Source organism: Brienomyrus brachyistius, chromosome 5 (assembly GCF_023856365.1).
Source record: "Brienomyrus brachyistius isolate T26 chromosome 5, BBRACH_0.4, whole genome shotgun sequence".
Lineage (NCBI taxonomy): Eukaryota > Metazoa > Chordata > Actinopteri > Osteoglossiformes > Mormyridae > Brienomyrus > Brienomyrus brachyistius.
This window is the reverse complement of record NC_064537.1, coordinates 13,633,607-13,656,385: the sequence shown is the minus strand read 5'-3', so window position 1 is coordinate 13,656,385 and position 22,779 is coordinate 13,633,607. Positions and strand designations below refer to the sequence as shown.

At 42.1% G+C, this 22,779-nt stretch overlaps 1 protein-coding gene across 1 annotated transcript in view; it reads right to left on the bottom strand.

Moving 5' to 3' along the window:
• Positions 1-232: 232 nt before the first annotated feature.
• Positions 233-22,779, bottom strand: part of grin2cb (glutamate receptor, ionotropic, N-methyl D-aspartate 2Cb) — a 64,467-nt gene continuing 41,920 nt past the window's right edge. Inside the window, exons 5-13 of the mRNA XM_049015521.1 lie at positions 22,549-22,760; positions 15,833-16,001; positions 12,408-12,561; positions 11,197-11,322; positions 8,407-8,636; positions 6,603-6,763; positions 6,166-6,353; positions 4,726-4,958; positions 233-3,831 (exon numbers count right to left, since the gene is read on the bottom strand). Of these exons, the coding sequence (XP_048871478.1) occupies positions 2,254-3,831; positions 4,726-4,958; positions 6,166-6,353; positions 6,603-6,763; positions 8,407-8,636; positions 11,197-11,322; positions 12,408-12,561; positions 15,833-16,001; positions 22,549-22,760 (3,051 nt within the window). The 3' untranslated portion in view covers positions 233-2,253. The remainder of the gene's footprint in view (positions 3,832-4,725; positions 4,959-6,165; positions 6,354-6,602; positions 6,764-8,406; positions 8,637-11,196; positions 11,323-12,407; positions 12,562-15,832; positions 16,002-22,548; positions 22,761-22,779) is intronic.

Sequence of the window (22,779 nt, the reverse complement as noted above, 5' to 3'; positions counted from 1 at the left end):
TTCTCTGCCAATTAAAGAAAAAGGAATTGGCAGCATGACCTATTTGTTGGCTTCAGAAAGACACCCTCACGACGGAGGTTACAGATGGCATGGTTGGCTTCCAGTGAGTGTCGTACTGCTCTGTCTTTCAGTCACTGAGAAATAAAGAAGGCACATTAAATAACTTGAACGATACACAGGATAGGAGAAAAAAAGGAATTAAAAACTGCATTGATGCAATTTGTAAGTTGAGTTCTTCCCTATTTAATTGCTTAGCATACACATTTATGTGAGGTGGTTTACATAGCCAGAAATGTTCACTGCATCAAACAAATGTGAATGGTTTGCTGAAACACAGAACAGCAGAGGCCCTCCTGGGACATGAACCAACAACCAGCTGGTGGCAAGTCCAGTGTCATTACAGTACTTAACTTTTCAAAACATCTGATCTCGAGTGATGAATAGGTAAGAAGGTATATTTACACCACTGCAATATGCTTCCACTGTGGAAATGAGGGGGACTATTCACTGCTAATGAGATAATTTCATTCCTTAATATAGAGAATCTATCCATCCTTTGTCCAATCACTTACCCAGCACAGGGTCTTACTGCAGAATCCACACGCAGGGTAGGATTTAAACCCCCAACCCTGAGTGTCAATATAAACCTTTATAGGCACTGTGCTGCTGGTGTCACAGCTGAAAACCGGCAGTTTAAGCAAGGCTTGTTGTCTTTGCCTCCCAAGTATGTATGTGTGCAATGGTTATGGGATATGAAACTTGGGTGTACTAATGAGGGTATATGATCCGCAGCTGGAGCTTGCGTGTACTACTGAGGGTATATAATCCGCAGTTGGAGCTTGCGTGTACTACTGAGAGTATATGATCCGCAGCTGGAGCTTGCGTGTACTATTGAGGGTATATGATCCGCAGTTGGAGCTTGCGTGTACTACTGAGGGTATATGATCCGCAGTTGGTGATGGACGTGTGTATTACTCAGCAATCTAACTAGCCTCTGTTTTCTCAACAAGCATCTTAACTCATGACTAGCTCACGTAAGAAAATTGGAAAAAGAACTCAGTGACAATAACACAAGAGACGATATGAAGTGGACTTGTAAACATTTTCCTTAGCCCTGTGCCAAATTTCAACATTATACCTTAATCTGGATAGTTTTGAGAGTTTATTTTCATAAATGTAACAAACGCAGCAGTGATTCAAAGCCCTTATATCGTTACTCTTACTAAACTATTATTACTAATACTTCATATTTATAATACTGCTACTACAAGAATACAAGATGGAATAGCATAAAACTTTGAAATATATGTTGCAGGAGACAATAATTTTAGATAAGCAGTATCAAATTTCAAATCAGTCGCTTATTTGTATGTTTAAATAATATTTTGTTGTATATGTGTGATTCACAACATTAATTTGTATGCCTCCTCAAAAAAAAAGAAATATACACCCCCTCCCCCCCCCCTTCATGGCAAATTGTGCTTTACTAACTCACATAAGGGGGAGAAAAATGTTTGGAGTCTCTCCTGAGCCTTTTCTCAGTCACCCAAGAAAAAGACGAAACTGCAGGAGCAGTGAGGGACCTCCGGAATACCTTAGTAATTTATTAGTGAATGGAAGAGCCTCTGTAATACAGGTGTGATACTAATCATTTTAAAACCCTGTCACAAGGAGCTGCTGTTGAAGCAAAAGCTGCAGTTAACAATGTCTCCTTGCCCTGTGCTTACAAAGTTCATGGCAGATATTTCAGGAATGTGATTTTTTTAATTATTATTATTATTTTTGCCAGTTCATGTCTGAATAAGTGAAAAAAAATACTAATTATGTTTTTTTTCCAAATAAAACCAAACTTTTCTTTCTTACATTTTGACTAGGAGCCCTCCATGAAGCCATGGTGCTTTATAGATAATCGCTGCAATATACCTCATGTAATGGATCCACTCAACAGAAAGACACCATTACTGGATAAATAACAATCAATCGATCGAATACGCTGAGAACTGTTCAACATGATTTTTTTCTCTTAAAGTCAAGTTGACATGATCCAGCTTTGACTACATGACAGTGTCTTCTTCTTCCCTGCAGCCGAGACATTATTGCAGAAAGTAAACAATTTGAAGTCCTCTGTAGCTTGTACTTTTTTTTTTTTTGCTTGGACCAGTGGCTGAATGTCGATCAGAGTCACTTATTTCTTAAAGCAGCCAAATGAAAACAGTGTTATCACCTTTTCCTGGCAAGGAAAAGGAGGAATGCTCAAACCTCTGATTCCAGGCTAGACACCCTGCTCCAAGGCTTTGGCACACGAGGATTGGCACCTCTGCCCGTGACTACAACGTGCCTCCTGTCTCTGCTGTGAGGTGCTATCAGTGTGGAGTCCTCCTGACCCCTCCCGGCGTCCCTGTACACTCTGTACACATTGTCCTGGTACCCTATCTGCCCAGGTACCAGGGAGGCATCTTCCGGGCAGTGACCCATGCAAGGGAAGAGGTTGCACATCTCCATGGAGTGTTCACAGGTCGGGGTTGTTCCCTGTGCAAGGGGCCCCATATAGACTGGCATGTCTCCATATGCGTCCAGGTAGGTAGAATAGTGTCTGTGCAATACGGTGGAAGATCTCCGCAGAGCAGCTGCATTTTGGAGAATGGCCTCCCGATAAGACGGCAAGCGAGTGGACTGAGAGTGTTTCAGCCTTTGCCTCTTAAATGGGTGACTGTGGGCTGGATGGAGGTAGGCATGCTCAATTGGCACTGGGTAGCACAAGCCTTTCCCCATAGAGTTATAGTACCTTGCAGATTTGGCCGCCACCCTTCGGGGAAAGAGGTCTGGCACGTCTATGCAAGTAGACATGGGGGTGGAGGGCATCTCATCCAGCTGGTGAGCTCGGTCACTTCCCCAGGTGGCCTTGAGAAAAGACGGCCTGCGATTCACGCTCCGCCGCCCCAGTAGAGGTACATCATCCTGTTCGGGCTCCACATACGATTTAACGCAGGATTTGCAGCCGGTGCTGGTTCTTGGAAATTGACTGTTCACACAGGCTAAGGCAGCAGGAACATGGGGGTCCATGAGGTGGTTCGCTCTCAGCTCTACCAGGCTCGCAGATCGCTCTTCGTAATCCTGCTTCCTCCTCGGCCTCGAAGACTCATCCAGGTAGCTGTGGGACCTCTTCTTGCGTCTTAGGCCATTGGCGGGAGCCTTATGGATCATGGGCTCCCGGTGCTCCGCATACACATCTGGCACCGGAAACTCTCTGTATGGGACAAATGAGGATCCGCGATGTTGGGGATCCACAACCAGCCCACTGCTTTGGTGATGATTCAGCACAGGAGGGAGGGCATCCTTCATGATAACCCCAGGACTACTCAGGCTGGATACGGGCAGCATCCTGTCATAGAGGCGGCTACCCTGAATAGGAAAAGTATAGTGCACCGGATGTGCCTGCGCCAGCACCCTCGGTCTCTCTATCAATGTCTGGCTGGAGTTTTCACCATAATGCATGGGGAATGTGGGAGTCAAAGGGCATTGTGGGAAAGAGGCGTGGTTTTCCGTAATGCTGGAGACATATGGAAAGCGATTGGTCAGCATTTCTGTATGGGCCACCTGTGGAAGTCTGCCCTGGAGGCCACCCTTGATGTCACCGTGTCGGCTCCAGTTCTCTATGGTCTTAGTGGCGTTTTCTAGGGAATTCTCCACTTTAGTCGAGGAGACTATATCCTTAGCAGTCTGAAGCATCTTTAACATGTTGGCCTGGGCATAGTTGGTGGTGATGTCAGGGTTTGGGATGCTGGCAGACCGATCTGGATCCTCGACTCCACTGAAGCAACTGTAAATGCCCTGAAAACAAACAAGGAGAAAGAGTCAACCAACAAGCTTGCAGCCATTTTCCACTTTTATTCTACATGATGATATATTAGTCTGAATGTTAGGTTATGATCTATGTAACTATGTACCATCATTATTTTCCCCTGTTGATTATCAGACAGTTCTCACATGCTTAACTGCACTGTGCTGATTAATTAGGAGAAGACTACCAGTATAACAATATTCACAATTATACAGTAAACTGTTAAAATGGCATTAAATTTGGCCTTCTGTCTTCCTCAGTTGTTAATCACCCATTCTTTTGCTACTAATCTAATGAACCCGGAGGTGATTTAATCACTAATCATAGTGGATGGTAATTTGCCTAAAATTTCATGCTTTCCATTCAATAGTAAGTGCTACAGGCGGACTGACCGGCCCATTATCAAGCCATCATTCTACAGTAGCTGCCCTGTTTGAACTGTAACTTGTGTTGTCTGATTTGTAACGATGTCATCACATTCTTCCATTGTTGTCTGTACTTTATCAGATAGCTTTTATCAATACAGTGTCTTTCTAGAAAGCATACTGAAAGTAAACAGTGCATTATACCTGCATTTATGTGCACCGCACACTGTAAACTCAAAAACCTCAATGCACGCCATCACACAATGCCAACTCAAATAAAGAAAATAATTTACAAAATGTTACAAACAGACTTTATAAAAGAAACATTTTCAAACATTTACAGGTCATTGTAGAATGATTTATAATGCATGCATGCAGCTAATTATGTAAGAAATGTAAGAATTATCAGCACAAACGCGTTACCCCATATCAAGTGAGAAGTGATGCACAGAGATGTTCATGAACCTGCTGCTCCATCTGTGCTTAGAGAGGGAGAGATGCGAGGCACTGGCAACATACCCTGCTGATGGCGAGCAGGAAGTCCAGCCGGTCTGACTTGCACACGGAGTGGCGCAACTTCCAGTATAGCAGGTGTTCCCAGGCAAACACCAGCAGGCTGAGGCCCATGGCCACCAGCAGCATGTAGAAGACCCCCGCCATGTTGTCGATGTCCAGCTTGGAGCTCATCACCTCGTTTTTCTCGTTCTGACAGATCCCCGACAGCCACACCGTCTGCAGCCTCTCGGTGTCACCTGCAGAAGACAAACTACAGGTGAGAAACAGGAGGTTCATTGTGTGGCAACTGGTCGTTAAACGTGCCACTTGTTGTCGGCACTGATCAGTAACTGGTTGGACGAACTGCCCACTGCCATTTGTTTGCACTGATTTGCACCTGTCCGCTATAGAGAGGGCTGGACCGTTTTCTTTAAGTGAGATTATAATGTTACATCACTGTGTTATTTTATACTGAATTGAACTTCATCCAGCTTCCAGTCACTTACCCTAGACAGGCTTTCCAGGGACCTTTTTGGATTTAGTCTGTGCTTGCAGGTTTGTTACTGCTGCACTCTTCTCACCATTTTGAAAAAAGAAGCGTTTTTTTTTCTATTAATTAGGAACAAAACGGCATTCAGTGGAATAATTACTAGTAATAAAATAATATATTAATTCTGTGCGCAGCTCACTGAGCATACATGACTGTATATGATGAGTTCTCTTTTGTTATGGCAATAATTTCATTGGTCCCTTGAACCATACAGGCACTTCTTCATTTTATCAGGCTAAACCTCTTGCCCTCTAAGTTTCACTGGTTTTTGCTAATAAGGCTTCATTTTAGTGCTATACTGTATAATTTTTTTCTTTTTATTGTAACCCCTTAGGGTTCCATGACTTTTTTTTGTTAGTTTTTGTCTAATTTTGTGCATACTCCCACCCTTATTCACCTTCAGCAAATCATGGGGCGTGACTTGACCGTATCTAAATCATCTGAAGGGACCGATGGAGAAGGGGGGTGCAGTTAAAATATTGGGAGGAAAACAGAGATCAAGAAGGGAGTGTACTCTGGGAGAAAATGCGGAAGCTAGGTGGTGGTTTATAATACTTTCATAGGTAAGATTGACCCTGTTTTGTTTTTATCTAATAAATATTGCTTTGTCTTTACAAGACGTCCAATGAAAAATGCCTTTCGGTTATGATGTCTGCTCTTCCCCTACTGATTCAATCAATGGCTGTGAAAAAAGCTAGAACATGTTATTTTCCCTGACATATTGCGAAGGCCGTTTCAGCAGAAGTGGAGGGTAAGCAAGACGCTGGAACTGGAACACAACTGCTTTGAGGTCTATGAGACTGTCCGAGTCAAGTCACCTCAAGAGTTTGCTGGGTGTGTATTGAGAAGATCTCAGCATGTGGAGAACGAGGAATTAATTGTCAGATAACTATGGTACCCTGGTGCTGATTTACCGTCTCCTAGGAACTGGAGTAAGGCCAGGTCAATGGGGCGCTTCCAGCGGGAGTCCTTCTGCAGGGCGATGCCATAGCCTGTCGTCGCAAACACCTTTCCACTGCCAATGGTCACCAGCTTGCAGCCCTCATCTTTGCCAGCCATGTAGTTTAACACTGCTGCGTCATAGATGAAGGCATCCAGCTTGCTGCCAGAAAATGGAATACGACAGGCAATCAGTGAAAGACAGAGTAGCTAACATTTTTGCACATTTTTAGTACACTGTTATTGACGGTATGTCCTTTCTTGTCATTCTGACAATTAAAGCAAAAAGTATGGTACACAAGCTGAAGGCTCTGAGATAAAAGCCCATGTTCAGCATCCGTGTTTTCATAACATGGTACTGTTTGTAAATTTAGGCCATTAGATGGATGTCTGTGTGTTGCTGAGCCCTTACCCTGATTTCAGACTGTTAAGTGCATCCTCCACTCCTCGCTGATTGTACTTGATCATGTGAGTGTGCATGTCTGGATAGTTACTACGGATGTTCCTCTCCGTGCTACCATTGGGCACCGTGCCAAAGCGAAATGGCGGGTAATGTTCCTGGGGCTTCTGGAACTGCAGAAAAAAAAGGTCAGGGGCTCAGCTGGCTTTGAATTTATATGAATGTCAGTCAAGGGAATCTGGGAATGTCAAGTGGGGAGTTTTCTGTGTTAGGTGAGATAACAGCACAAAACATTCAAATCTGAGTTTCTCAAATCTCACCCAAGGTTTTGATCTTTATTTACCGTGAAGGATAATTCATTGGCCATATTCCTTTAACACCTTACAATTAATCAGGTATGCACACCAGAGCTGGAATTTCTATACAAATGTATAAAGAATTACCAGTTAATCTCGAATTCCCAGGGGTTAGGTTATGATATCCGTTTTAAGCTTTCAACAAATGGCAAAACTTCATCTGTCGGTTTTCGTCTGTCAGGAGGTTTGGACAGCTCTGATTTTTGGAAAGAAGTTCTTACTAGAAAGCTTTTCTTATTGGGAAAACTGTTCTTTTTCAACATTAAGACAATTTCATTTTCTACTCTCTTTGTTTCATTGTAATATATTATTCCCTGCAAAGGCTTTATTAAGGTTTGAACAACAAACCAATTCTATAATGAAGTAGGCAATAATCTCCTCTGCATTAAATACTGAATTCGATTCGCACAGATCTAGTTGTCCAAAGTGGATATTATTCTTTGAAACACAGATGGAAGTCGTCTTCTCTCTTGACAGTTAGATTCTATTAACTGGAAGTTGAAAGTGACGTTTTCAATCATTTTAATGTTTCTCAAACCCTCAATGAATCTGTGAAGAATAGGTACTACTAATTACTTTTAACCACTTTCAAATGACTTTTGTATCTCTCTGAATTACTGACTTTCATCGTATTTTTTTTTATGGATTTCCAAAAATATGACAAAAGCACTGAATATAATATTTGCACTGAGACTTATATATATAGAACTCTTTCTTGAATTTCTGCTTAAGAAGTAAAATAGAAAATGCATTAAATTCGAGCAGCATTTTCATTCAGAGAACATTACAGTACATATTGCTGATAGGTAAGAGTTTAATAAAAGGTAAATTTAAGGACCATTGAAAGTTACAGAGTAAAAAATAAATATTTCATCACAAAGAAGCCCATTTTCATTCACTAGCTGTTCCCAAACAACATAAACGATCGGTTTTGCGTCATACAAAAGTTTCACAGACTGGGGCGGGGTGTCAGTGTATCGAACCCCTAACTTAGACTTTGACTTAGCTGACCTTGAGGAAGAAGTCCTCAGTACAAATATTATATTCAGTGCTGGCACAGTACTAAACATGCTACTATCGTATGACAACACACATACTGTAAATGATAGGCAAAATATACATAACATTGATATTCATAGCATTAATTTATATCGATGTATTTGATAATTTAGGATCCCAAACACCCACAAGACTGATCAAGGGAAGTTGTTAGAAGATGGATAGATGTCAGATAATTTATCATTTTGGTCATATATGAAATATGTTACAATTACTTGTTAATCGCATTCAAATCCACTTAGTTTGATTCATGACAAAGCAAAGCCGAAATGAACAGCACAGATGAAAATACTACACTGATAAAACGACAGGAGAGACAACATTCTGCCAAAACAATACATTTCGTAAGATCTGTATGTGGCTACTTGTCAGGCAAATCTGCAGACGCGTACTATCCTTACCTTTTTGTCACTGAGCCCAGAGACTGTGTCAATGTACTGCTCCTGGATCATAAAAGCAGCCAGATTGGCTGTGTAGCTGGCCAAGAAAATGACAGCAAAGAAGGCCCAGACCAACACCATGATCTTGCTGGTGGTGCCTTTGGGATTCTCGATGGGCACAGAGTTGTTGAAGACAATGCCCCACAGCAGCCATACTGATTTCCCAATCGTGAAAGTGGGACCCCCTGGAGCTGACGCAGGAGAAATAGAACAGAGAGGTTCTTTTGGGCTCCATTGTACCACCAAGGATCTTCACCTGCATTACTTCAGCAAATGAACCATTGCAAGGTATTGGTACATCCTGGATGGGATTCCAGTTTATCTCAGAGCACATAGACACATTCACACACTAGAACCACTTTATGGACAACAATCAGCCAAACTGCATGTCTGTGGACTGCTGTAGGAACCCAGAGAACCTGGAAGAAACCTATGTGACAGGAGGAGAACAAGCCAAAAAAACGTAAATAAATAACACTAAGGCATCTTGATGGCATTAGGAGACCGTCCAAGCTGAGCTAAATTTATTAACAAAGAAAACCTATAAGGCTGCCTTTGTCATTATCAGTTATTTTCACAGCCATTATAAAATGTGGCTCTAGGTTAACTGTTAAACCCCCACTTTCTGAGACACAGGGCTTTACGCTCCCATACGACTGCATTCCGGAAAGTCCCATGAGCTGTATGTAGCTGATCCCGTTCCTTTACTCAGGGGCAGACCTACCATAAGGCAGGTATAAGCAGCTGCCCGGGACCCCTACGAACTAGGGATCCCACCAAGACAGAATGTCCAGAAGATACGTTCATGAATATAACATAGATTGATGATTTAAATGATAGCGACATGTCTATTATTTGCATTTTTAGTGACAGGGTTAAGAGTAGAGAAATTTGCCCCATCGCAGCTGCGGACTTTTCCTACTCTGAGACTTTACGCTGCCCAGATTTCCTTTGACACAGGAGTCTAGTGGTTATGGTGAACCGGCGCGAACAGAAGAAGCCTAAAAGAAGAAGAAAATGTTGCAAAGATACAAGACAAAAGTTACATCTCCTGTGTTTCTGCTATTGTCCCACTAGAGTGGTAGACAGGCATAGGCTGTCCTAGGCACTACAAGGCATCCCTCACTTTGATTAGCATATTATTGATGTTCTATCATTTTTAATTCCATCTCGTTTCTCTTAAGACTCCAAAAAGTAGCTCCAGTGGCCCACTTAGGGGGCCCCTTCCCATGTCTGCCTAGGGACCCGGAGAAGTTAGTCCACTCCTGCCTTAAGTCTGTGGATTTTAAGTTTAAGGTTGAACACTCACTGTAATTGTAGTGCGTAGTATAATTCTAAGAAATGTATTTAAATGTACTGAAATGTAAACACTCAATGCATAACAAAATGCTGGGCAGCATGGTGGCTCACTGAGTAGCACAGAAGCCTCACACCTCTTGGGTTTAAGGTTCAAATGACACCCTCACTGTATGTGTGGAGTTTTCTTGTACAGTGCTTCCCACCTTGTGAGGGCTTCCTCACACAGTGGTTTTGTGTTTGCATGCCCCCCATGACGGTTTGGCATCCCTTTCAAACTTGCCTTATGCCCTGTGCGTTCTTGGATAAGTTCCAGGATATTTAAAGCTGGATGGGTGACTAAATGAAAGCAGAATGAGGCTTGTATGGATAAGCCAATCAATTAAAATTGCTCTGAACAATTAGTGTAGCACCCAGTATTAAGATATGCCTGTGGGGTGTTCTTCAAAGCAGGATCTCTCAATTAGCTGGATAACTTAAGCCAAATGTGAAAACTGTCCAATAGGAAGAGAGGTAAGAGACTGAAAAATCTTGCTTTGTGGAATATCCCCTGCTCTCTACATAAGTGGATCATCAGTTTTTACCCCTTGTACCTGGATGTTTTATAGGTTCCGGTACCCTGCTCAAGGGCTCAACAACAGTGGTTCAGTACTGTATGCTACTGTATCTTATCAAAGTATTATCTGTGTATTGTCTTAAACTTTCTGCAAAGTCTCCTCTATATGGAAGGTCAGTTCAGTTCAGCAGTTACAAGCAGTAGCTGTAAAGTTTAACTGGTGCAGTTTAATATGCTTGTGTTAATTAAAAGAAAAGAAAAAAGGCAGGATAATAGATGTACCTTGACAATCTGAGTCAAGGTGAAAATGAGGAAAGAAAATATTTATGAAACATAAACTGAAAACTGAACCAGAAAATATTTATAGCCATGCAGAATTAAGTACATCCAAGCCAACCACACCCTCTCATGAAATATTACATTGATATTAAATGGATAAATTTATCGATTTTGCTGCTTTAATCAGTCAGAGCGAAAAAGGGAAGACCATCATCCATCCTTCCATCCATAGTTATCGATAGATATTTTTTGGGGGAAACATATGTTTATGGCCATACATTAGTGAAAGTAAAATATATATATATGTAATAATAAATACTTAGGCCGGTTTGTCTGTTAGTATATAAAAATAAATACATAAAATTAAATACAAAACAGGTCTTCGCAGTGCCAGCATTTTTACTTCTTAGCCTTTTATGGGTGGGAACAAAAAAGCAAAGTGATCAATCAAAGTCAAACTGGTGAAATGACAAGTGCTAATTAAAACCTGGGAAATGACCTTTTATTTCCGAGCAGCTCCATTTATAACGCGGCTGCTTAGCCTTGCTGATTTACAGTACTTACTCTTTTTCTTCTCTTAAAAAACCCAAATTCAGACAAACGGACGAACCGGAACTCACCTTTGGCTCTGACTAAGCTGCGGTTGTATCCGACGGGACTGAAATATTCAAAGACGAACACAGTGACGGCCACGACGGTCAGGCACATGACGAACATCATGACCCACACCGCTGGGCTGTACGGCTCTGAGGGAGTCAGAGAAACACAACCACAAGAGAGAGCAGGGGCTGCCTTATTACCGTGATTATTCGACAGTACCAGTCAGAATTTTGGACATACCTACCCACAAAAAGGTTTATTTGTACTATTTTCTACATTTTGGAATAATTATAAAGATGTCAAACCTATAAAATAACAATATCCGTTATAGTGGACTCACTTATAACGGAATATTGTCTATAACGGACGATGTGCGCTGTGCGCCTTTAAGATCATGCAGAACCCTAACCCTAACCCTAGCGGACTCGCATATAACAGAATTCCGCTTATAATGGACAAACAATTTGGTCCCCAGGGCTGCTTTTAGCTGTAGTTTTGTAGGCTCCGCCTACAAAGTGCATGGCGTGCCCGTGATATCCAGCGCAGATACATAGTCGGGATTATTAATAGTCACGCATCTGGTCAGGTAAAGTTGTATTACTACATGTACAATATAATAGTCTATACCACTAGTGTGTCTGCTGGGGTGTGGCATGAGTAAATGGTGTCCTGTGGTTGTGTTCTGGGCATACAGCAACTCTGGATATAACGGAATTTGGATATAATGGACTGCTTTGCCAGGTCCCCAGTTATAACTGGATTTTACTGTATGTAATCATGCACTGACCAAAAAAGTATTAAATAGAAAAATAATTCATTTATTGGGGGTGGCAGGCAGCTCTGTGGATTGGGACTCAGAAAGTTGCCAATTCAAATTCCTGGGTCAGAGGAGTGATGCCACCATTGGCCCCTTGAGCAAGGCCCCTAAGCCCAATCTCTCCAGGGATTGGCTGACCCTGCTGTCTCCTCTATGCCAGTGTCATCAGGTGGCCTCCTGGGATGCAGATGTCCTGAAGGAGGTTCCACATGCATGCTGAACACTCATTGGTGGCTTTTCCTTCACTCTCTTTAGGTCAGGTGATCGGGTCATGTAATGTGACACTATCACTGTCTTTTGTAGGCGGTTTGCCGTGTCCAAACTTTTGACTGGTACTGTATTTATTTCTGGATGTGCAGTAGACTTATTCAGAAGCAGCTAAGCTGACGTCTCAGAACCACTGGAATTACTCACCAAGAAAGGCCGAAGGGGAAACAGTCCCGTTGCTCCTAGCCACCATTACGCTGATCCCTGTTTCCACGAACGGCACAGAGAAGTCAATAATTTCTGACCGCTCCTCATTAATGGTGAGGGACCCAATGGCCATGTCTGCACGCTTATAAAACACCTGCAGGGGGAGCAAGAGGGCCTGAACAGAAGTGGCACATATAGCTGCTATTTAACCTGCCCAGTCCTTCTCATTCTGTCAATAAATTGACAGAACATCTGGCCACCAGATCAGAGGTGCAGCCCCCCCTGACAGAAACTGCCATCATTTCTTTATTTCAACCACTACAATGAGACACAATTTATGAAGTGCTGAAATCTGACAACCCCATCACCTGCAAAAAATAACTTTGCAGTTGCTGAGCAGATAAAAGAGAATCACACTTGTACTGCTGTTCCTTTATTAAAATCCTGTATTACTATATAAGGTCATTTACAGTATCAATGGCTGAGCATCATTTAGATACAGGGAGATTTCTTGTTCATGTTATTCTACATCTCCTTAAGGACTTGTGCATCTTAATACCTTCTTAAGCTGTATTCAAAAATGCTTAAAAACCATACAAAATAGACAAATAAATGCTTGCTTCCTCTTGTAGTGTACAGTGTGGGCTTCCAGGTTTTCTACTGCTTGATTCTTTACCAGAACCAGGTTAACTGGATGTGGAGTCTAATTCTATTTTGAACAATGTTTTCTTCCTACATGTTATAATAGGTAAAAAAATTTTGCATACAAGATTCCAGCCCCAAGTACAACTCAAATTGGAATTACATTCATATTTTTATGCAAATGATTTCTTATTTATCAAGCTCTGTGTTCTAATAATATAATGAAGACATCAGAGCTGGACTAAATCGCTAGTGACCTGGATACAAAGTTGGACTCAACACTAGTGACCTGGATACAGAAATGAACCTGAGCACTGTGGTCTAGGATTCAGACCTGAACATGAACAATGAACCTGAGCACTGGGGGTTAGGATTCAGGCATGAACATGAACAATGAACCTGAGCACTGGGGTCTAGGATTCAGGCCTGAACATGAACAATAAACCTGAGCACTGTGGGCTAGGATTCAGGCCTGAACATTAACAATGAACCTGAGCACTGGTAGTTAGGATTCAGGCCTGAACATGAACAGTGAACCTGAGCACTGGGGGTTATAATTCAGGCCTGGACATGAACAAGGAACCTGAGCACTGTGGACTAGGATTCAGGCCTGAACATGAACAATGAACCTGAGCACTGGGGGTTAGGATTCAGGTCTGAACACAAACAAGGAACCTGAGCACTGGGGGTTAGGATTCAGGACTGAACATGAACAATGAACCTGAGCACTGGGGGTAAGGATTCAGGCCTGAACATGTACAGTGAACCTGAGCACTGGAGGTAAGGATTCAGGCCTGAACATGTACAGTGAACCTGAGCATTGGGGGTTAGGATTCAGGCCTAAACATGAACAATGAACCTGAGCACTGTGGGCTAGGATTCAGGCCTGAACATGAACAAAGAACCTGAGCACTGGGGGTTAGGATTCAGGCCTAAACATAAACAATGAACCTGTGCACTGGGGCCTAGAATTCAGGCCTGAACATGAACAATGAACCTGAGCACTGTGGGCTAGGATTCAGGCCTGAACATAAACAATGTAACTGAGCACTGGGGCCTAGAATTCAGGCCTGAACATGAACAATGAACCTGAGCACTGTGGGCTAGGATTCAGGCCTGAACATGAACAATGAAACTGAGAACTGGGGGTTAGGATTCAGGCCTGAACATAAACAATGAAGCTGAGCACGGTGGTAAGCGACCTTTTGGATGCTAAACACGCAAATGAATCTCGCTATAACTGCTAGGAACGAAAAAGTACATGGCATCTTTTTTTGCTAGCATACTGTACATAAATAATATACTGTACATATATTCGTTTATGCTCTTTCAGTAGTCTGAAAATATTTCATTATTTTAGTTAAATGAACTGAGAGATAGGATCAAATTTTCTGTAGCTATTGGTTCAGTGCATTTTCATTTTTGTTTATATAATGACAATCCTGGAAAACCGAGTGAAAACATGAGATAATTAATTTGCGTGTAGATATTCATTGGAGGTAGATAAATAATTCCAGGCCTTGTATACTAGAAGCATGACCTATGAAATGGACTTACATATTTGTTTTCCAGAATGAACCCATATTAGTCTATGTTTTAAACCTATATTTCCATTTCATCCTAATTTTGAAATTGTATTTTATTGATTCATCCAGCTTTTGCTCAATATTAATTTCCCACTGTGAAAACAAAGGTATTTTTAGAGAATGGTTCACTGCATGAGCGCAATCTCGTGGTGGAATGATGAACAGGTGATGATTTAAACTGATTAAGCTGCTGGGAGCTAAAAGACGAGATGTAACGAGAAGATTAAGGGAACTGATACGCAGCGGGAGACAAACGAGATAAACTCTCTCAATCTGTGTTTTAAACGATTTCCCTTTGTGATTATTAATTAATTATGCATTAGTAATTAAGCATCATCTACAAGCCTGTCTTTCAGCTAGCTGCTAACAGTCTTCTTGGTAATTTGCAGGTAGGCTGTGAGTGGAGTACCAGCGGGAGCTTTAGGTCACTATACCTGCTCTAGCACTTTATCAAGCAAACCCAACGCTTTATTTGCTGTAACTGATCCCCTGCATTTGCGGAGGATCATGGGAAATGATGCTCCACCCTTAGCACTCCAGGAAGACGAATGTGCCTACAGTGAAGCCTGTGTAGTTATCATCAAATATTATTTAGCGGGACTTGTGCTTTTTACGACATTCTACAGGCTTGTTCAGAATACTTTCCAGGTCAATAAATTATTATTTGTAATGTTTTTTATTTTGCATTGTTTATGGACAGTGAATGTACAGCTTGTTGCCCTTAAATATTGTTTTGCACCTCTATAACAATCTGTTTTCCTTCAGCATACCTGCGTAACCAGCCCTTGGAAAACTGACCAAAAAAATAAAGAGAGACTCAGAACATTGTGAAACTTCGGCAGGGTTAACAGGTGCTTTCAATCACCAGCTGCTTCTTTTCAGCGTATTTAATTGGTTCCCATTCAGTTAAATCAGGCAGTGATTGACAGAGCACAGTAATTCCCCTCACCAGCTCATTTCTCGCAGCATGACTAGGTTGTATTCATTCTATAAAAAGACTGCATGTCTAGACAAAACTCAATGACTTATCCAGTGGTAACTCCACCAAGATATAAATGTTATCCCTGGTAAAATCTGAACAGTAAAATCTACATTTAGGTCATGCCCTGAGTAACTGGTTTTTAAAGTTGTTACGCGAGTTGCATACAGTGAATAGTATTAAGAGGGCTTGGGAAAAGTGCAGAGAGCATTTCTTACCTCTCCAATCATTCCGTTCCAAATCCCACGGACCAGCTTTCCATGCTTTCCATTGGTGACCAGGTACAGGTCATAGGAGAACTTAATGGTACGGGAGAGTTTCTTCAGGATGTCTATACAGAAGCCTTTACAGCAGAGTTTAGTGTATGGTTCTGTGTGGCCTGCAATCCTGTGACAAAAAAAAATCAGAAAGATCAAATAAAACAGTGACTCTTTGAACACATATCTCTTAAAATATCCCCATCGTACATATTTTCTACACTTTTCCATACTTATTTTATTTTGACCATGCCTATTTTTCTGTAGTGTACATTTCCTTCCATACATTCTGGCAGATGGATGTACAGGATAGTTTGAATTCTGGACAGGAGGTGCTGAGGTACGGCCATTTTGCAGGCATCATTCCTCCTGACCTTCAGACATTCAGATCGTGGGAAGAATCCCTGAGCCACAAGAATGCCCACAATGTACGGATTTCTATATGCAAATATTTGTATCACGAAGATACATCTTCCAGCCACTAATCCCAAACAGGGTTGCATGGGGGCCAGCAGCTTATCCCTGGGAGCACAAAGCACAAGGCAGGGGTACCCTGGATAGGGGGTCAACCATTGGGCACCCATACACATACGCATACATACATTGTGCAACGAAGAGACTCCTGTAGCCTAAATGTAGGTGTTTGATCTGCAGGAGGAAACCCGCACAAAAGGAGGAGACATTCAGGCTAAACACACAGGGAAAAATACCCTGGAGGGGTGAGGCGACTGAGTGAAACACTGAACCACATTGTTGTTCTATGGAAATATGTACTTCCATCCATCCATCCATCCATCCATCCATCTTCTTATCACTTAACCAGATCAGGGTCACAAGGGGTCCTGGAGCCTATCCCAAGTTGCATAGTGCACAGGGCTGTGGTACACTCTGGATGGGACACCATTCCATCACAGGGTACACACACTGCAGTATGTAAGTACATACTGGAAACACACGTAGACTAAAGTGTAGAAGTGCAAATAGCAATTCAGACACTTACAGTGGTGAGGTGTAGTTCTGGTAGGAGATCTGTTGTGTTATTGGCAACATGATTACATGAATGTTTTAATGTTCTACCACAACGACATTGTGACACAGCATGCTGGCTGATGTCATTTCTCATGCTATCAATGTCTTCCCATGATGTTTAACTTGGCTCCAACCACCAGACAATCACGTAGAACAGTCTTTACATCAACAACAGAAACCTGCTGTAAAAGATGTTTTCTAGCTGCACAAAGACGTGAAATTAAATCAAAGCCACGTTGGACGCGAATAGTATTATCATGGCATTTCTTATGCATTGTTTTTAATACCTTCCATTATTGATGGTAAAAATTCAGAATATTATTATTTTTGGTGCATTCTGTAATACTTTAATAATATTATGAATTCATGTCACTGTGCAACCTTGAACATAATCATAATGACACATTAATCTTATCCTTACCTTGGGGTTATAAAATAAAGAATCATTATATTACATTTTTTTTCACGGACATATTGCATAAATGCACATGGGATAATAATGGCATTTCATTCCAGCCATTATCATATACACCTATTTAACATTTTTCCACCACGCAGTCATTTTTATCTTCAGTTTTAAGCAAGAAATTAGAATGTAATTATACAGTACACTGTACAATGTGCATTATTAAATTGAAATTGACTGTCTGCTCCACTATGACTTATTACCCACTAGTGGTATAATTAAATTCAGTATCTGATGTATTGTGGATTCTGGAGGTATTTGTGTATTAGAGCTGAAGTTGGACAGAGCTGTTATTGTGTAGGCATTTGATCTTTCACCTCTTTGCTGTCAATGATGCTCCAGGGTACAGTATACTAGATGAAAATAGTTCATGCCTCGAATAAGCAGCAACATTAATCTCTCCTGAGATGATGCAACCCCAAGTTATTTCTTTTATATTCCATGTGAGCAAAGAACAACCAGAGCAGAAGGTCAAGTACGCGACACAATGCTGGATGTATTCACGGGGCACTGTTCTAAATAATAAATAAGGGAATATGCAGAGTTCGCTTTAAGTTAGATTCAGAAATGTGCCACTTTTGTGTCGTTGGTTTAGCTTTCATTTAGCCGATAGCAAAGTCAGGCAAGTAACACATGCTGTTTGCGAACCTGCTGTTCCTGTTCTACCCGTAACCCTAAGTGCAGCTCGCTTAATGACCTTGAACAGTATGCAACACCATCTACTTAGCTAAGTAACAGGTGCCTGAGTACTTGATTGCATTTACATAAAAGTTAAGTAACTCCCTACTTCCTTAATTAGATTCTCTAAGCAGATTTCGATGACATTAAGTGTGCTGCAGTCATTTGGAGGAAGCGGTGATACACGCTGCATTTACGCACATCCCGACTTTCTCGGTCCGGCCTAGGCAGCACGGTGTCCTTGTGGCACTGATGCTTTAACGGTGAGATGGCCGAGCAGCCCGGACAAAAAGACAGGGGCCCGTTAAGCGCCTGCGTACGAGCCGGGGTGCGCTGGAGCGAAACGCAAAGGATAATAATAATGCATCACCCCGGCAGACCTTCTGTCTAATGAAGTGTGCTGTCAGCGTGAGGCGGGGTGAGCTAACGTGCAGCAGAGGCAGCGCGCAGCGGCAGTGACGGTGCAGTGGCGGTGCAGTGGGGCCGCAACAAAGGGAAACAAATTAACTGTTTGGAGAGATGAGTGTTTCCTGGTGAAACCAGTGGAGACTTAAAGTAAACAAGAGGGTCCCCCGTCGCCTCGGCTTACCAGCTGCTGAGTCCCAGCGCAGTGGGAGGCAGGGGGGCGGAGTCTATGAATCGCAGCTAACTTATTTAATCAGTCAGCTAGCTTCTGTGCGCGACAGTGTGTATGTCAGTGTGTGAATGTGACCCAGGGTAAAACATGGTCTCGCCGGTTTTGGCCACTATTTTTGGAAAGGAAGAAAACTGCCATCCTGTCATCTGTCCATCGATTCGTCCATCCTTCCGTGTATCCATCCATGCTGGGGCAGGTTGTTATGTAACATGTTAATTTTAATCACCCCTTACAGTTAATAGGTGATTATACCAGTTTAGCTGCACAGACCTCAGTCACTCACTTCCTGACATTGCTGATCAGTTTCTCACACCATTATGAAGGGATTTAGATATTACCCTCTACACCAGGGGTAGGGGACCTGATCCATGGAGAGCCGGTGCGGGTTTTTGGGATGGCCTCTCAATCAGCCAATAACAGTGGATTTCAAGGACTGGAGTTGAGAATCGCTGCTTTATTATTGGCTGACTGAGAGGTCATCCCAAAAACCCGCACTCACACCGGCTCTCCATGGATCAGGTTCCCTACCCCTGCTCTACACAGAATAGCTTCAACTTGCCACAATTTGACATTATCATTGTGAATTTTCCAGAGGTGGAAAGTTCAGGCTCAGAAGGTACAAATCAATTCCACAGTTTTATAGCAACCAACCAGTTGAGTACTTTGTGACTGTGATTCTTTAAACTCAACTGGTTGATTGAAACAAAACCTTGGTCTGGATCTAAACATTACACCTCTGGAATTTTCAGCGTAGATTCCCCTTTTTTCAGTTTAACTCTTCAGATCTATTCTTTCAAGTAGGGTCCATATTATTGTCATACTGGCCAACTCAGTTGCATGCAGGGCAGAATTCATGACAATAAAGATGGAACCTCATCTATGTCCCAAAACCATGATTTTACCACCACCATTATTTACTATTTATATGAGGTTTTTAGTGTGGACTATAGTATTTTGTCATCAAAGTAGGGTCCCTTTGCAGCTGAAAAATATGTAATCATTATCTGTAGCATATTGTTACGAATTCTTAGACATCAAATTGGAAAACTAAAGATTCAAATTCTCTAGAGCGAGCATTTTGCCTTTAAATCTGACATTCAGTCCATTTTTGTCAACAGTTTCTCTAATGCTGGTATCATGGACAGGTACTTCAGCAGAGATAAGAGAATCCTAGACATCCCTGGGCATTTTTTGAAGGTTTTCAGGACTTCCTACTCGTGGAGAGATTCAGACTGGACCAACACTCTTGTGAACATTCCATTCGGTTTTTTGATGGCCAGTCTATGATTCCAAAAAGGCCATCCATGACTGTAGCTAATTAATACGCTTTACCAAGCCCCAATTTCACTTCCTAAAGGCTGGAGTATGTGAGCCATGGGATTAATTAAATATTTCTGTTCTTGCCGAAACCTATTAGCAGTGGGACACAGCTGCCTGAAGACAGCTGTCATTGTTGTGCGGTTGACGCATAACGGTTATCGATCAAGGTGTCTCCATGAGCCATGACTCCTACGGTTGGGTAATTTTCTCCCATTATTTCAGTTATTCACGAGGGCTTCCCGCCCCCCCATCCATATTTTAAATGTGCCGAGCTGTATGCAGTTTTGTTCCTGGTTTTATGGTAGCTGCTTTTGCTCGATGTTCCCGGAAGACCAGAGAGCAGATGTGGTGACACTTCGGATTCCCACGGGAGGAAAAAAATAGCTGCTCCTCTGCTGTAATAAACTTCCATGGTCAAAGTGCGTCATCTCGATTAGGCACAACAGGGATTTAAAGAGAAGACAGAATGTGTGCAGCGGTCAAGGACTTGCAGAAGCATCCTGTATATCGACTGTTGCTCATTTGCAACATGAAATTTGCACTTTTCAAATGAATGCGTTGCGGCATTCATTATAACACCGGAAAGCAAATTATTTCCCACCATAAAGACTTATAAGTCATAGTATGAAAAAGAAATATTAAAAACGATGCTGGTATGACAATAAGGTAATTATGTTTCTTTACACATGCACTGGATTAAAAATTGTGGCTTGGTTTAGAACATGACACAAAGGCCTACAGCATCATGTCCATCCATCCATCCATTTTCCAAACCGCTTATCCTACTGGGTCGCGGGGGGGTCCGGAGCCTATCCCGGAAGCAATGGGCACAAGGCAGGGAACAACCCAGGATGGGGGGTCAGCCCATCGCAGGGCACACTCACACACCATTCACTCACACATGCACACCAACAGGCAATTTAGTAACTCCAATTAGCCTCAGCATGTTTTTGGACTGTGGGGGGAAACCGGAGTACCTGGAGGAAACCCCATGACAACATGGGGAGAACATGCAAACTCCACACACATGTGACCCAGGCGGAGACTCGAACCCGGGTCCCAGAGGTGTGAGGCAACAGTGCTAACCACTGCACCACCACATCATGTCTTATGCATTATTATACATAATATATATTTTAAATATAGAATTTTCCTTTCAAACAATGTTGCCTCTACATCGACAGGTATATAACCTATGAACTGGGATGAACTGCCATAGTAACATTTGTTAAAATAACTATGGCCAAGCATTTAGCTACACCAAAAATGATACATTCTAATTAATTCAAAAGTAAAACCCTCTAATTGGATACATTTATCTGTATGTACCATTTCCGTCGGTTTAGCTTTGCACAAAACAACATGCAATCAGATAAATTTACTTGTATCTGCTACTTTTTCTGGTTTATTTGAGTGCATTTATTGGTTTAGTTGAGTGCACATTTAGTTTTAAATCAACAGTTAAGCAATGCATCTGTACTAAAATGTCCCCTGCCTGATGTCCAGTGCTTCCTGGGACAGGCTCTAGGCTCAGCACGACCTTGTACTGAATAAGCAGTAATGGAAGACAAATGGAAGGAAGCGAGGAGAGAAGGAATTCACTTCAGTACCTATGAAAAATCTCCTGTAAATGCCTAGAGATATAGTGTTAATTCTGTACAGGTTCAGAACTTATGCGCTATATGGTCAAGCTCCCTTCATTTTCTTCACTAATGAATCTCATTATTAGTCAAACAATTTTATGTACTGGAACAGCCTGGCTCTCCCCATGTGGGGATAATAGATATCTTATCAGGCTAGACATAAATCTTCTTAAATGGCAATCAATGTGCGATTGGACTTAACAATGCACTATACGTGTCTTGTGTAATTGATATGCCAGCATGAGAAATGTATAGGCGTTACTGCTGGTAGACATCATGGTTTCAAATTAATTTCTAATTATTCGGTTTGTTTTATTGCAGCGGATGTGATGTACTAGCCATGTGCAATGAGCAGAAAGAGGATCATGTGACACACATTGATTCCCTATAAGAATTTAATACAGCTTGTGAAGAAGACAAGAAGGCAGCCTCTAGAGCCCTCTTGTCTGTTTGGATAACTGATGTTATATTTCCATCACCACTATCAGGCAGAGTAACACATCTTACGAGACATTCAGCCGTCTTCCCTATTCTTTGTAGTGTCAAACCAATACAGCTTCTTACATAAACACAGAATATAAAGGCCTTGTATAAAGCAGCTTAACAAGGCAGGTATTTTCTCAACTGCATTAAGTTCTTGTATTGAAGGTCTAACACGGATGTACAGAGCAGCCTTACTGACGTGAATTTAATGAGATTAAATAACCATTGTGAAACCCCTGTGAACGTTGAGTAGTTGCTATAATGACAATCTTTCACCTTGCTTGTCATTGGTCCCTTTTCCACATAGTGTCTCACAACATAACTATTCAGAAAAAAAAAGAGAAAATTAGACCAACCTTCCTGTCTTCCAGTAAACAAGAGATACATGCAAAAAGGCCACAGTCGGAGATGGCAGACTCACACTTCGGTCTTGTTGGCCTGACGGCGGCACGGCACTGTGTTGCGCACGCAGGTGCCGGTGTCCGGGTCCACGTTCTCGACGATGACGAAGGGCCGCTCTTCCAAGGTGGCCACTGTCAGGTGCCGGTTGTCAGACAAGGGTTCTTGGAAGTTGCCATAGCGTGGCCAGACCGGATACCTCATCTGGAGAATGCCCCTTTCGAGGCTCCCTACCTAAAAATTATGAAAGGCA